We start from the raw sequence: 14,783 nt of genomic DNA on the forward strand, positions 1-14,783 counted from the left end.
TCTATTAAATGTGGGTTAGTAACTTCCTTGATTAGAAAAAACTTTTTAAGAGAAATTTCAAATGCCAGCATTGACATATTTTCTTCTCCTTTTCTGACTAAAAGAAGGAAAAGAGAAAGAAAACTGCATCTTGTATATACATTTTTCTAATTTGGGGAAGGGAAGGGAAATAACAAAATGCTGAAAAAAGGGAGAGAAAAGGAAAGAGATGATTAAAAAACTGAAGAGCCCAAAGTTTTTCATAGGAACATGAAACTTAAAGAAGCAATAGAAGTCTCTGGTTTCTATTCCCAGAGCATTGATGTGCAAACTCAAACTTTTGTCTATACATTTTTTTTTCCTTTTCTAAGATTGAGTTTGAACTCAGGGCCTCACACTTGCTAGACAGTTGCACCAGTCCTTTTTAGTTCGCTTTAGTTATTATTTCAGATAGCGTTTTGCCTTTGCTCAGACTAGCATTAGACTGTGTTCCTCCTACCTGTGTCTTCAGTGTAACTGGGATAATAAGATTAAACTACCATGACTACCTTGTTTGTTTTAACAGTCTTGCTAACTATTTTTTGCCTTAGCTGGCTCTTCCAATCCCCACTTCCCAAGGATCTGGGATTTCAGGTGTGTGCCACCAATCCTGGCCTTTATATTGTCATTTTTAATTCCAACTAAAGCTTTGTGAAAAAGATGGAATCCCAAGTCAGACAGTTGGGCGTACATCACATCCACAACTGGACATTCATTGCCTCGAAATGAAGCCCAACAAATATCAACTGAAAGGGTCTGGGTTAAATTATATTTTGTTTCATGTGATCAGAAAACTTATGACACCACCTCTCAGTTAAAAACCCACCCTTTCCCTATTCAGTGACAGTAGGCTTTCTCTGTGGTTAGTTTGACAACAATCTAAAAGCAGACTATTTCACTTATAAATTTATTGCTTAGACCAATGCTTTACAAACCTTTAATATACTTACAAATCATCTGGGGACCTTGTTAACAATGCAGGTTCTGACTCAGCAGGCCTGGGGCTAGCCAAGACACTAACAAGCTCCCTGATGAAACAGTGGACCACACTTTAGGCAGTGAGTGTCAAGTGTACAAATGACCTCTTATTAAGTTGATAGGTTTCTTGACTTTCAAAACTGGAAATGTATGTGCTCTTACTTTGAAGATGCTTCTGATTTAGAATGACTTTTTGTGTGTATTCACAATTTCTTTCTTTCCTTTTTTATTTGTCAATTGTGGGGTGACTTGCTGCCTGGACACTGTCCTGAGCCTCTTTGTAACACTCTTTGAGCCACAGTGCCACTTCCATTTTTGAGTGGTTAATTGGAGATAAGAGTCTCACAGGGACTTTTCTGCCTGGGGTGGCTTTGAATCATGATCCTCAGATCTCAACCTTCTAAGTAGCTAGGATTTGAGGTGTGAGCCATTGGTGTCCAGCAGGATATTCCCTTTTTATCAGCAGTAGAATTGTCCAAGGCTATTACCTGTCTTCTTTCTTATTATTTACTTTCTAGTTATTTTGCTATGTATTAGCCTACCCACAGGGGATAAAAAGTAATATAAACGATGGAAAATAGAACATTGGCATCTAGGATAAAAGGGTTGTGCACATGGTTTGTCCAAGTGGAGATTGAAATTCTTCTTTTTTTTGGGGGGGGGGGGTCCAGTCATGGGGCCTGAACTCTGGGCCTGGGCGCTGTCCCTCAGCTCTTCAGCTCGAGGCTAGTGCTCTACCACTTGAATCACAGCGCCACTTCTGGCTTTTTTTCTTTTTGCTTATGTGGTGCTGAAGAATCGAACTCAGGGCCTCATGCATGCAAGGCAAGCGCTCTACCACTGAGCCACCTTCCCAGCCCCAAAGATCAAAATTCTTTTTTTTTTTTTTTTGTCGGTCGTGGGGCTTGAACTCTGGGCCTGGGCGCTGTCCCTCAGCTCTTCAGCTCAAGGCGAGCGCTCTACCACTTGAGCTACAGCGCCACTTCCGGTTTTCTGGTGGTTTATTGGAGATAGGAGTCTCACGGTCTCTCCTTGCCCGGGCTGGCTTTGAACCGCGATCCTCAGATCTCAGCCTCCTGAGTAGCTAGGATTATAGGCGTGAGCCACCAGCGCCCGGCTAAGATCAAAATTCTTAACAACTACAATGAAGTGTTTCTGTTTTCTGGGCTGGTCTGCCATCTATTGCCATGAAGGTATGGAGAGTTGTTACAGTTTACAGAAGAACAGCAGTCAAAGTGAGCAAAATCTTATTTCATAATAAGGAACAGACACATCTAGCAAGTAAATATGATGTTCCTCATATATAGCCTGGTATGTAAACCTCTCTATCATTGAAGCTTGGATTGTATTAAAACCTTTTTTGCAGTATTTACTTAGATCATTGTTGACTCATGAGTCTAATTCTTTGGCCCAGCAAAAGCAGATCATAAATCCCAGCAGTGGAAGACATATTTGTAGTTTGACCTTGGACAGATGAGCCAGTTGCTAAGGAGATATAAATATAATTTATAATAATATAAAAATATGATTGCTTATACTTTACCCAGTCAATGAAGTAAAAATCTAATGCTTCCTAGTACATAGTGTACAACTTGGAAGGCATGATTAAATTTTTACTTACTGTAGTAGATCGGTAATAGAGGAACAGAGTAAAAACCTCTGACTCCATTTCCTTCTTCATTGTTTCATTCCTTTCTTTCTCAATTTTCTTTCTTTGTAGGATCCATTTATGAAATGTTTGGCAATGAATGCTGTTTGTCAACTGGCGAAGTGATCAAAATCACTGGTCTAAAAATTAAGAAGATCTTAGCTGAAATTTGTGAGAATATTGAAGGTGACCAGTCTCCAAAAGCCTTTGAACTGCCTATGAATTTTCCAGGTATAGTACATTGTAACCAATTCTCATTTGTAAAATAATGTTGCTAATAATCAGCACCACATAAGCAAAAAGAAAAAAAGCCGGAAGTGGCACTGTGGCTCAAATGGTAGAGTGCTAGCCTTGAGCTGAAAAGCTGAAGAGCTGAGGGACAGCGCCCAGGCCCAGAGTTCAGGCCCACGACAAAAACAAAAAATCACCTCCATCTATACAACCAGAAACAATAAACAAGTGCTAGGGATTTTTTTGTTGTGATGCTTTTGTTTTGTTTTAGAGGAAGTCCCACTGGTTAGTCAAGGCTGGCCTCAAAACTCGCATGTAATCTAGACTGATCTGGAGTGATCTGGAGTGATCTGGACCCTGCTGCCCCTCTATCTCCCCAGGGCTGTCATTTCACTTGTCTACCATTGGTAATAACTTTTTGTCTTCCCAGTCTAGAGGAATAGGTAAGGGAAAAATCATAATTCTTATAGCTAACTCCAATTAAGAACTACTATTAGGAAAATATTGTCCACATTTTTATTTATTATTTATTATTAAATTAATGTTTATTACATTTTATTACATTTTATTATATTTTATATAGAACTACTGGACACTGATGGCTAACGCCTGTAATCCCACCTATTCAAGAGGCTGAAATATGAGGATTTTGATTCTAAGTCAGCCCACATCTCCAATAAACTACCAAAGAATTCAGGGAAGTAGAGCTGACTCAAATGGTAGAGTGCTAGTCTCGAGCCAAAAAAAGCTCAGGAATAGCACTTAAGCCTTGAATTCAAGCACCAGGACTGGCAACAAAAGACATATAGAACTAGAACCAATCTGCATCAGTTAAACTTATATACCCTGTATTCCTGTGGCCATTATCTTAGTTCCTTGGACCACTGCTTAGCTTTTCTGTTTGATTCTTACTGACAAGTTTGGTTCTTTTTCTTTGTCTAGTTAACTACACTCAGCCTTCCAAAATTACCACATATATCCTGGTATCTAGAAAGCATCTGCCTACCTTAAACTTGTTCAAGATTTTTTTGGTGTATTCTCATGGGATATGGGGCACCATAACTCACACATCACTGGGCCAGGACTGATGATTTGCTTGTCTTTTTGTCTAAAGCAGGGTTTGGCAAATGTGCCAGGTAGTAATTTAGGCTTTGCAGTCAGAGCTACTCCCTTCTAAATGTTATGGTACGAAGGTTCTCATAGATAGTATAGGACACTATAGCCATGGTATACCTTAACAAAAAATTCTTTATAAAAAATAGTGGATAGCAGGATTTGGCCTATCAGCTATGATTGGCTGAGCTCTGCTCTAGACTAAAACTCTTTATTGGGTGCTTTGACATGCAACTTCATATTTCTAGTACCAAGCAATTTTCTGGTGCAGAGAAGTGGGTATATCAACAAAAAGAGCAAAGCGTTGGAAACATTGTGATGTGTTGTTTCAGTTATCATACAGCAGAAGCTTATCTGGCTTCAATGGTATGCTTTACAAGGAATTTCAAACTGTGGTGGGTCATGTTTTAGGGCATGGGGTTCAGGAGTTGCATTTCATTCCTAAGCCTGCCAATTCTTAGTTGTGTAACCTGGGCCAGTTATTTTCCTTCCTTGTGTAAAATGAAATACTACTATCTGTACCTCTTAGTGTTGCTGGGAGAACTTGTGTTGAGATCATTTCAAGTGCTTGTTTATGAGAGTTGGCAAAGCGTATGTCTATAAATGCGTTAACTTTTATTAATTTTTAGGTTTCATGGTAACATTTATACCAGTGCTGTTTTGGTGAATGCCTACAACAAACTATAGTAAACATGTTTGTGTATATCCACATGTGTGTACAACACTATACATTCTTTTCATATATGTTTATGATTTAGATCTAACTTCCACATATGAGTCTGACTTCACTTAACATAATTTTCTAAGTACATAAAGTTCCCTATAAAGACACAATATTATCCTTCCTAATGAATGAGTGAAAAGAATATATCTCTATATCTATACATCTATTATCTATCTATCTATCTATCTATCTATCTATCTATCTATCTATCTATCTATCTATCTATCTATCTATCTATCTATCTATCTATCTGTCTGTCTGTCTGTCTGTCTGTCTATCTATCTATCTATCTATCTATCTATCTATCTATCTATCTATCTATCTATCTATCTATCTATCTATCTATCTATCCATCCACCTATCCCATTTTCTTGGCCCATTTTAGGACATGTTTCCATAACATGGGTATGGTGAATATTTTCTATAGGTTTTTTCATCACTTTGCTGACACCATTTACCCTTATGTATTCAAGTGCACAGATTCCCAGTTTCATATGGTAACACAGAAGTTAATGAAACCTGGGAAATAAAGGAAATTCACTGAAAAAAAAAATAAAAGACTGACCTCTATCCAATAATAGGTCTATTGAGGCAGCTCCAAAAGATCATTTTTTTGGGGGGGGGTCTGGTCGTGGGCCTGAACTCTGGGCCTGGGTGCTATCCCTCAGATCTTCAGCTCAAGGCTAGCACTCTACCACTTGAACCACAGCGCCACTTCTGGCTTTTTTCCTTTTTTTTTTTTTTTTTTTTTTGCTTATGTGGTGCTGGGGAATCGAACCCAGGGCCTCATGCATGCAAGCAAGCACTCTACCACTGAGCCACCTTCCCAGCCCCCAAAAGATAAATTCAAGGTCAAGCAAATTCAAGAAAGAGAATGTCTGCAGAGATTTAGGGGGAAACCCCACTTTTATGGAACACATTACAACCTGTTTTTTCTTTAATGCTGAAATATGAGTGTGGAACTGAATTGCTGCATTCTATATAATGTTATGCTTCCATATGTCTCTATTTTGTCATCTCAAAATATGTTCAAATACATTAAAAGAAATAAAAAGCTATCATTTCATTTCTGTACAGGAATAAACAAACTGTCTTAGAAGCACAATTTGTTCTTTTAGGAGACAGCTCTCTCAGCTAACGTTTTTGATGAGCAAGAATACATGCTGTTCTTACCAAACACAGTAAAAAATATATCTTGATACTTAGTAGTTGATTGCATTATCTCCATAGATTGGTAAATCACATAATATTTGGCTTACAGTGAAGATCCAAATTTCTAGATTACCTCGGATTTATTCTTCCTTTGCAATGTTATGAAGCATGAATAATAAATGTCTCCAATTTAATCATGAGAAATATCCTGAAAGAAAATGTTTTAATCCATCTCTATGATGAACACAGACTTTTTCCACCCCCCGCCTCATGAAACCTAAAAGTTTACATTGTATCTTTAAGCTATATGTTAGAAGAAGGCTGTATATATCTATAAAATTATAAAAATACTATTAACATTATACAGCTAGACTGAAGAATTTTTCTCTACATTTTCAGATTCTACACAATGAATTATATTACTATATAGAAATTTTGTTTCTGAAGGTCATAGGTAAGTAGGAAATGTGGAAGTAAAGCTTATAATGAAACATCTTCTATTGCATTACAGTCTACCATTAAATCAGAAACTAAATGAGGATCCTGAGACTGTGTCAGACACTGTTTTAAATATCTGAAATATAACAAGTATTTTATGTACTTGTAGTTTCTGGATTTAATCTGCATTTTACAGATAAGGCAATAGAGCTAGAGAGACTGAGCAGTGCATTCACAGTCACAAGTGGTTTTGTTGCATCTATACTGTCACTGTCCAATAAAAACAGGTTATAAGCTACAGAAATTAATTGGAAACTTTTGAGAAGTCACATTAATTTTTTCATTTATTGCATGAAAATTACCTCTAAATTCAATAAGCATTATCTTTCATGTTTCTCCAAGCATGTGAAAAATTTAGAAGTATTAAGAATAAACTATGACAAAAATTGAACTAATAGAAGAAGTGCTTCCACATAAAATTGTCAAAAGTTCAGTGAACAAAATTAATAAAATATACTTCTATTTTTGGCTTGGCTGTCAAAATATGTCAGTTAGTAATATTTTCAAAATGTATTATTTTGCCATTATTTCCTTTGATTATATACTTATATATATATTATATATATTATATACTTAATATAATATGTATAATAGTACATTGAATTAATTATACTTTCATCTTTTTTGTGAAAACAGCATACAGAGGGGTTACAATTACATGGGCAAGATAAAGAGTACATTTCTTATCAAGCATTGTTGCCTCTTCCTTCGTTTCCCCTTCCCATCCCTTCCCATCTCTCCCTCACCCTCCCCCCACAACGACTCCCCATGACTTGTATGTCTCATTGTTGCAATGGGTCCATCTGTGTCCCTATTTAAATGATTTGTTTTTGCCCTTCCCCTCCACAAATTATACCAACATCAAATACAGTGAAAGCAAGGGTTATACCGTTGGGGAGGGACATATAAAGCACAAAGAAATCATCTTATAAATGTGTTAGAAACAATTGCATGAAAGATAAAACATTTGAATACTTATCTTGGGGTTCATTTCACCTAACATCACCTTATCTGACCTTTTCTGCTTGTCTCAGACATATACTAGAGATTGCAAATAAGGGAAACCATGGGACGTATGTTTCTTTGGGCCTGGCTTACATCACTTAATATTTTTTCCAAGTCTTTCCATTTCCTAACAAATGGGGCAATGTCATTCTTTCTGATGGAGGCATAGAATTCCATTGTGTATATATACCACATTTTCTTGATCCATTCATCTACTGAGGGGCATCTGGGTTGGTTCCATATCTTAGCTATGGTAAATAAGGCTGCAATAAACGTAGTCGTGCTGGTAGCTTTAGTATGGTCTTGTTTGTAATCATTTGGGTAAATGCCCAAAAGTGGGATTGCTGGGTCATAGGGGAGCTCTATGTGGAGTCTTTTGAGGAACCTCCATACTGCTTTCCAAAGTGGTTGAACAAGTTTACATTCCCACCAACAATGAAGTAATGGTCCCTTCTGTCCGCATCCTCTCCAGCATATGTTGTTATTAGAGTTCTTGATTTTAGCCATTCTAACTGAAGTGAGGTGGTATCTCAATGTTGTTTTGATTTGCATTTCTTTTATGGCTAGGGAGGTTGAGCATTTCTTCATGTGTCTATTGGCCATCCTTCTTTCCTCTTCAGAGAAGTTTCTCTTTAAGTCTTTAGCCCACTTATTTATTGGGCAGTTGTTTCTTTGAGGATTTGTTGTTGGGGGATTTAATTTTTTGAGTTCCAAGTATATTTTAGAAATGACACCCTTGTCTGTTGTATGGCTAGCAAAGATCTTCTCCCAATTCGTGGGCTTTCTATTGATCTTGCTAGCTATGTCCTTTGCCATGCAGAAGCTCTGCAACTTCATGCAATCCCATTTGTCCAACCTTTCTTTGTGTTTCTGGGTCTCTATTAAGAAAATTTTGGCCTGCACCAAGGAGACCTAGGGTTTCTCCTATTCCATCCTGTAATGTTTTCAGACTGTCTGTTTTGACTTCGAGGTCTTTGATCCATTTGGAGTTGATTCTGGTGCAGGGTGATATATAAGGATCTAGCTTTAGTTTTCTACAAGTAGTTTAACCAATTTTGCCAGCACCAATTACTGAAGAGGCTGTCTTTCTTCCATTCAATTTTTTAGCTCCCTTATCAAAGATTAGATGGCTATAGGTCTGCGGGTTCATTTCTGGGTTTTCAATTTTATTCCATTGGTCCTGAGGCCTGTTCTTGTGTCAGTACCAAGCTGTTTTGATTACTATGGCTTTATAGTAGAGTTTGAAATTTGGTATTGATATTCCTCCAGCAGTGTTCTTTCTGTTGGGGATCGTTTTTGCTATTTGGGGTCTTTTATTGTTCCATATGAATTTTTGGATTGTCTCTTCTATTTCCTTGAAGAATGAGGTTGGAATTTTGATAGGTATCACATTGAATTTGTAGATAACCTTGGGAAGTATTGCCATTTTCATGATGTTGATCTTTCCAATCCAGGAGCATGGGAGTTTTTTGCCACTTTCTAAGTTCTGTTTTGATTTCCTTTTTCAAGTTTTTAAAGTTTTCATCATAGAGGTCCTTCACTTCTTTGGTTAAGTTAATTCCTAGGTATTTTATTTTTTGTGGGGCTATTATGAATGGAGTTGCTTTCCTAATTTTAGCCACACTTTTCTCATTGTTGGCATACAGAAAAGCCACTGATTTTGGGGGGTTAATTTTATACCCTGCTATTTGCCAAAGTTTTGAATCAGCTTGAGTAATTTGAGAGTGGAGTCTGTGGGATTCTTTAAATACAAGATCATGTCATCTGCAAAAAGGGAGAGTTTTACTTCATCTTTCCTTATTTGGATCCCCTTTATGTTTGCATCTTGTCTTATTGCTATAGCTAGGCATTCTATTACTAGATTGAAGAGAAGTGGAGAGAGTGGACATTCTCATCTTGTTCCTGAGTTAAGAGGAAATGGCTTTAGTTTTTCACCATTAAGTATAATGCTGGCTGTAGGTTTGTCATATACAGCCTTTATTCTTTTGAGGAATGATCCATGGATTCCTAATTTTTCCAAAACCTTCATCATAAAGGGGTGTTGGATCTTGTTAAATGCTTTTTCTGCATCTATTGAGATAACCATGTCGTTCTTATCCTTGCTCTTGTTGAGGTGATGAATTATATTATTTGAGTTGCATATATTGAAACAGCTTTGCATCCCTGAAATGAATCCTGTTTGATCATGGTTTATGATTTTTTGGATGAATTGTTGAAGTCAATTGGCCAAAATTTTGTTGAGAAGTTTTGCATCAATGTTCATCAAAGAAATGGGTCTATAGTTCTCTTTGATGAGTCCCTGCTTGGTTTTGGGATGAACGTTATGATGGCTTCATAGAATTAGTTCTTTAGTGAACTTTCTCTTTCAATTTCATTGAAGAGTTGCAGGAGTATTGGTGTGAGATCTGCTTTGAAGGCCTTGTAGAATTCTGCTGTAAAACCATCTGGTCCTGGACTTTTCTTAGCTGGGAGGTCTCTTATTGCTGTTTCTATTTCAATGCTTGATATGGGCTTGATATGGTTTAACTCATCTTGGTTTAGTTTTGGCATGTCAATATTTGCTAGGAAAAGGTCCATTTCTGCCAAGTTCTCAAACTTATTAGCATAAAGTTTTGAGAAGTATTCCCTTATAATGTTCTGAATCTTGGTTGTTTCTCTGGTGATGTTTCCATTCTCATCTCTGAGTTTATTTATTTGGGTGTGTTCTCTTCTTTTTCTGATAATATTTGCTAAGGGTCTGTCAATTTTGTTAATTAACCAACGAAGAGTTGGTTCTTTGTTTTGTTGATTCTTTCTATAGTTCTTTTGGATTCTAATTCATTTAATTCTGATTTAATTTTAATTATTTCTTTCCCTCTACTGGACTAGAGTTTATCTTGCTGCTCTTTTTCAAGGAGGTTCAGATGTCTCATTAAATTGTTGGTTTCAGATCTCGCCCATTTGTTGATGTAGAAACTCAGAACTATAAACTTGCCTCTGAGTACTGCCTTTGCTGTGTCCCAGAGGAGCTGGTAATTTATGTGCTCATTTTTTTTAATATAATGAACATTTGAATTTCCTTTCTAATCTCTTCCATGACCCACTCATGATTCAGCAGTGTGTTGTTCAGCCTCCATGTGTTACCGGACTTTCTTTGGTGGCTTTTGGTGTTGAGTTCTGATTTTATTCCCTTGTGGTCTGAGAGAATGCATGGTATAACTTTAATGTTTCTGAATTTGGACAAGTTTGCTTTGTGGCCTAAAATGTGGTCTATTTGTGCTGCTGAGAAAAACATGTATTCTGATGCTGCTGGTTGAAATACTCGGTAGATGTCTGTTAAATCTAGTTGATTTATGCAGTTGTTTAGATCTGTTGTTTCTCTGTTGAGTTTTTGCCAAGTTGATCTATCTAGTGAGGAGAGTGGTGTGTTAAAATCCCCAACAATTAATGTCTTTGGATCTATGTGGGATTTGAGGGAAATAGTGTTTCTTGGATACATTTGGTTGCTCCCTTGTTTGGCAAATAGATATTTAGCATTGTAATATTCTCCTGAAGGAGAGATCCTTTAATTAGTATGTAGCGACCTTCTTTATCTCTTCTCACGAGTTTTAATTTGAAGTCTATTTTATCTGATATTAGGATTGCAACTCCTGCCTGTTTATGGGGGCCGTTTGCTTGGTAGAGTTTGTTCCAGCCTTTCACATTGAAAATGTTTGTATTTATGGGCAAGATGTGACTCCTGAAGGCAACAGATAGAAGGATCTTGCTTTTTAATCCAACTAGACAGTCTATGTTGCTTAATTTGAGAGTTAAGTCCGTTAATGTTGAGAGATAGGACTGAGAGGTATTTGGGAGTTCCTGCCATTTAATCCACCTTCTTGGGGGCTGCAGCTACTGGGTTCTTCCTATGGTTCTTGGAGTCTCAGTTTGGGTGTGGTTTCTTGGCCTTTATTGTGGTCTTGTTGGTTTTCTATGTGTAGGACATCTTTATGAATCTTTTGTAGGGCTGGTTTGGTGGAGATATATTGTTTCAATTTTTCTTTGCTATGGAAGGTTTTTATTTGGCCTTCAGTTATGAAGGAGAGTTTAGCTGGGTACAGTATTTGTGGTTGATAGTTGTTTGTTTTTAGGCATGGCATACATCATTCCAGGCTCTTCTTGCTTTGATTGTCTCTGCTGAGAAATCTGAGGTGATTCTAATTGGTTTCCCTTTATAGGTGATTACCCTTTTCTCCTTGACAGCTTTAAGGATCTTTTCCTTGGTCTGAATTGGTCCTGTGTAAATTATAATGTGACAGTGGGATGTCCTATTTTGGTCTGGTCTATTTGGAGTTCTAAAAGCTTCTTGTATCTGAATAGGCCTATCTTTTTGCATGTTTGGGAAGTTCTCTGCTAGGATCCTGTTAAACCAATTTCCTAGACCATTAACTTCTGTCTCTAGGTGTTCCTCTACACCCATTATCCTCAGATTAGGCCTTCTGATGGTGTCTTCCAAATGTTGAATAGATCTATCTTATTTCTTGGATTTGTCTTGGATAGTTGTATTTTCTTTCTCTATAGTATCTAGGCTGTCTTCAAGCTGCGAGATTCCATATTCTACATGGTCTAACCTACTGTCAAGACTATCTACTTCGTTTTTTATTTCTTTTCCTTCTAATTGGTCAGCTTTGATGGCTTCAAATTCTTTGTTGGAGCTTTGTTTTAGATCTTGTATGAACTTCTTTACTTCCTTAATTTGGTTTTCAGTGTTTATTCTCAAATCACTTAGTTGATTGGTTATGGTTTCCTTGGACTCCCATTCCTTCTGTTGGGCTCCATTCAGCATTCCCTTTGTGGTCTCCCAGACTTCTTTCAGCTGTCTGTTTACGAATTCCATGAATGCCTCTATTGATCTTTGTCTATTCTTATCCCACTCTCGCAATTCCTGTATTACTCTTTGATTAGCTTCCTCATGTTCATGAAATTCCTGTAGTTCTCTTTAGCTGTTCTCAGCCTGCTCATGCAATTTTTTTATTTCTCTTTGAGTGTTCTCAACCTGCTCATGCAATTCTTGTGTCAATCTTTGAGTGGCTTCCTCATGCTCATGAGATTCCTGTATTGATCTTTGGTTTGCCTCCTATCTCTCCCTATCACGCTCACACTGAGTCCTTTGCAGGTTTTCAATCTTTTCATTCACCATGTTTCCCAGTAGTGTTTGTAGAGCTTTTGGGGAGCTCTCCACTGGATTATTCATTATCTGTTCTGTCACCTGATCATCATGAGTGGGAGTTGAGATACCGGAACTTGCCATTTTTCTTGTTTTTTTTCTGGCTTGTTCTGCCCATTTGGTATGAAAGTAACACCAATTTTGTGCTAGAACACTGTTTTAAGGCAAGTATCAACCAAAGTCCTGTAGTTGCACAGTCAAAAGGCTGCAGATACAATCTATTCAACGTCAAACAGCTATGTATTAATGGCCTAAAAACAGCAAAGAAGAATTTGGCAATCCAGAAATTATTAGGTTTAGGGATAAATGTGGGGAAAAATAGGATTAGAAGGATATGGAGAGGTAAAAGGAGAGTGAAATTAACCAAGTCCTAATCTCAAAGAGGGAAATGGATTGGACAGAATGATAGGAGAGAGGAAAAAAAAAAGAGACAAGTAAGAATGGAAAAACAAAATTTAAATTTAAAAAGTGAAGCTTAAAAATTATCTAACTTTACAGGTGAAATTGAGAGAAAAAAGGGATAAGATGAGAGGAGGGGAGAGATAGAAAGGAGACATGAAAAACTAAAAAATAAAAATTCTTTAAAAATTATATAATTATAAAGAGATAATGCTGCTGTTAAGGAATTTATGCCCAAGAGGTTTTGAATTGAGTAATAAATTTCTGGATTAAGTGTGTACACAATGGGGGTAAGGTCTAATATTGACAATGGGTATATAGGTGAGGATGAGCAGAACAGCAATTAAGTCATGCAAAAAAGAATGAAAGAGAAGAAAAAATGAAAAGAATGAAAAAGCAAAAAGGACTAAAAGGTCAGTAGAGATTTTTTTAAAAGCACACACACATATACACATAAAATAAAAATTATGAGAGGAATAAAAAGTTTAATAGAAAACAATTTTTTTGGGGGGGGCTCCGGTCGTGGGGCCTGAACATGTAGGCTTGGGCGCTGTCCCTCAGCTCTTCAGCTCAAGGCTAGCGCTCTACCACTTGAGCCACAGCACCACTTCTGGCTTTTTTTTCTTTTTGCTTATGTGGTGCTGGGGAATCGAACCCAGGGCCTCATGCATGCAAGGCAAGCACTCTACCACTGAGCCACCTTCCCAGCCCCTAGAAAACAATTTAAAAAAATAAAAAAAATTTTAAAAGGTACAAAAAAGAGTTCTTTGATTTTTTTTGGGGGGGGGAGGGTGGGAAATCTTGTATCTCCCTTGTGTCCGTAACCAGTCCCTTGGTGGAGTCTCTGGTCTGCTTGTGGTGTTTGATTTTCCTGTGGCTTGATTGGTTTCTTAAGTCAGTTTGTTTGAGCAAGGAAATAAATGCTCTGCTTTACCTAGGATTTTGTGATCCTTCTCCCAGGCTAGTTCAGTGGGAGGCAGATCTGCTTTGAGTATCACAAAAGAGGGAGATGGCTGTTTCCTCCAGTTTGGAGATGCTGTGATGAGGCTAGGCTCTGGTTAGAGTTGAGGCATTTCAGCAAACAGTAGCTTTTCCCTGAAGGGCTAGCTTCTGAGACACTCACAGAGCCCAGCTTGGAGCCATTCTCAGGGTTTATGTTTACTGAATTTCAATTGATTGTCTAGGCTGCTGTAGGGAGGGGCAGCCTCTGGCTCTGTTTACCCAGTGAAGAAAGTCACTTGTCTCAGGGCAGAGCTGCCCCTGCCTGGGCTGGGTAACTTTCCCCTGGGTGGAGCTGAGCCTGGCAGGTCAGGTCAGGTTCCTGTGACCTGCTAAATGACTCTTTTGTTTTCTTCCAAAGCCTGAGTTGGAGCTAGCTGCTCAGCCAGGCCTTTGTCAGTACCAAAGATGGAGATCTCCTGTGGTGGTGAGAGGGAGGGGTGGCCTTCCCTCCTCTGCTCCCTGAGAAGGGGTGAGGATGTCAGGCTTCTACTCACGCTGGAGTCTTGGTTCCTGGGTCGTTTCTGGTCTGCGAACTGCAGGATGAAGATATCTGCTCCTTGTCAGTTCTTGCTGCTGTTGAGTAGAATCTGCTTGCCTGCTGCATCTGGCGCCTTTTCCCCAGACTCTCTGTGTTGCAGGTATGGCGCCTATGGCCATTGCCACCACTGCCGCAGCTGCAGCTACTGGCAAGTGCTCAGATCTGTCTCCTTGCCTGGATTTTCCCTCTCTGGCCAAACTCTCTATACTGTGATAGCACACTTGGTATAATTTGCTGGCCTAGGACTGTTCACTGGAACACTAAAACTGCTTTCTATGTGAGAGCTTGTTTA

General features: G+C 38.1%; 1 protein-coding gene across 2 annotated transcripts in view; it reads left to right on the top strand.

Annotated features, from left to right (window-relative positions):
* Positions 1 to 14,783, top strand: part of Themis (thymocyte selection associated) — a 148,563-nt gene that overhangs the window by 28,907 nt on the left and 104,873 nt on the right. The window contains exon 2 of one of the 2 annotated variants that reach the window (XM_070010459.1): positions 2,717 to 2,875. In XM_070010459.1, coding sequence (XP_069866560.1) covers positions 2,717 to 2,875 — 159 coding nt within the window. Of the gene's footprint in view, positions 1 to 2,716; positions 2,876 to 6,279; positions 6,319 to 14,783 lie in introns of those variants that run through there. The other variant, XM_070010460.1, reaches the window with a different exon arrangement.

The sequence above is a fragment of the Dipodomys merriami genome, unplaced genomic scaffold, assembly GCF_024711535.1.
Source record: "Dipodomys merriami isolate MVZ:Mamm:240054 unplaced genomic scaffold, mDipMer1.0.p SCAF_8, whole genome shotgun sequence".
Lineage (NCBI taxonomy): Eukaryota > Metazoa > Chordata > Mammalia > Rodentia > Heteromyidae > Dipodomys > Dipodomys merriami.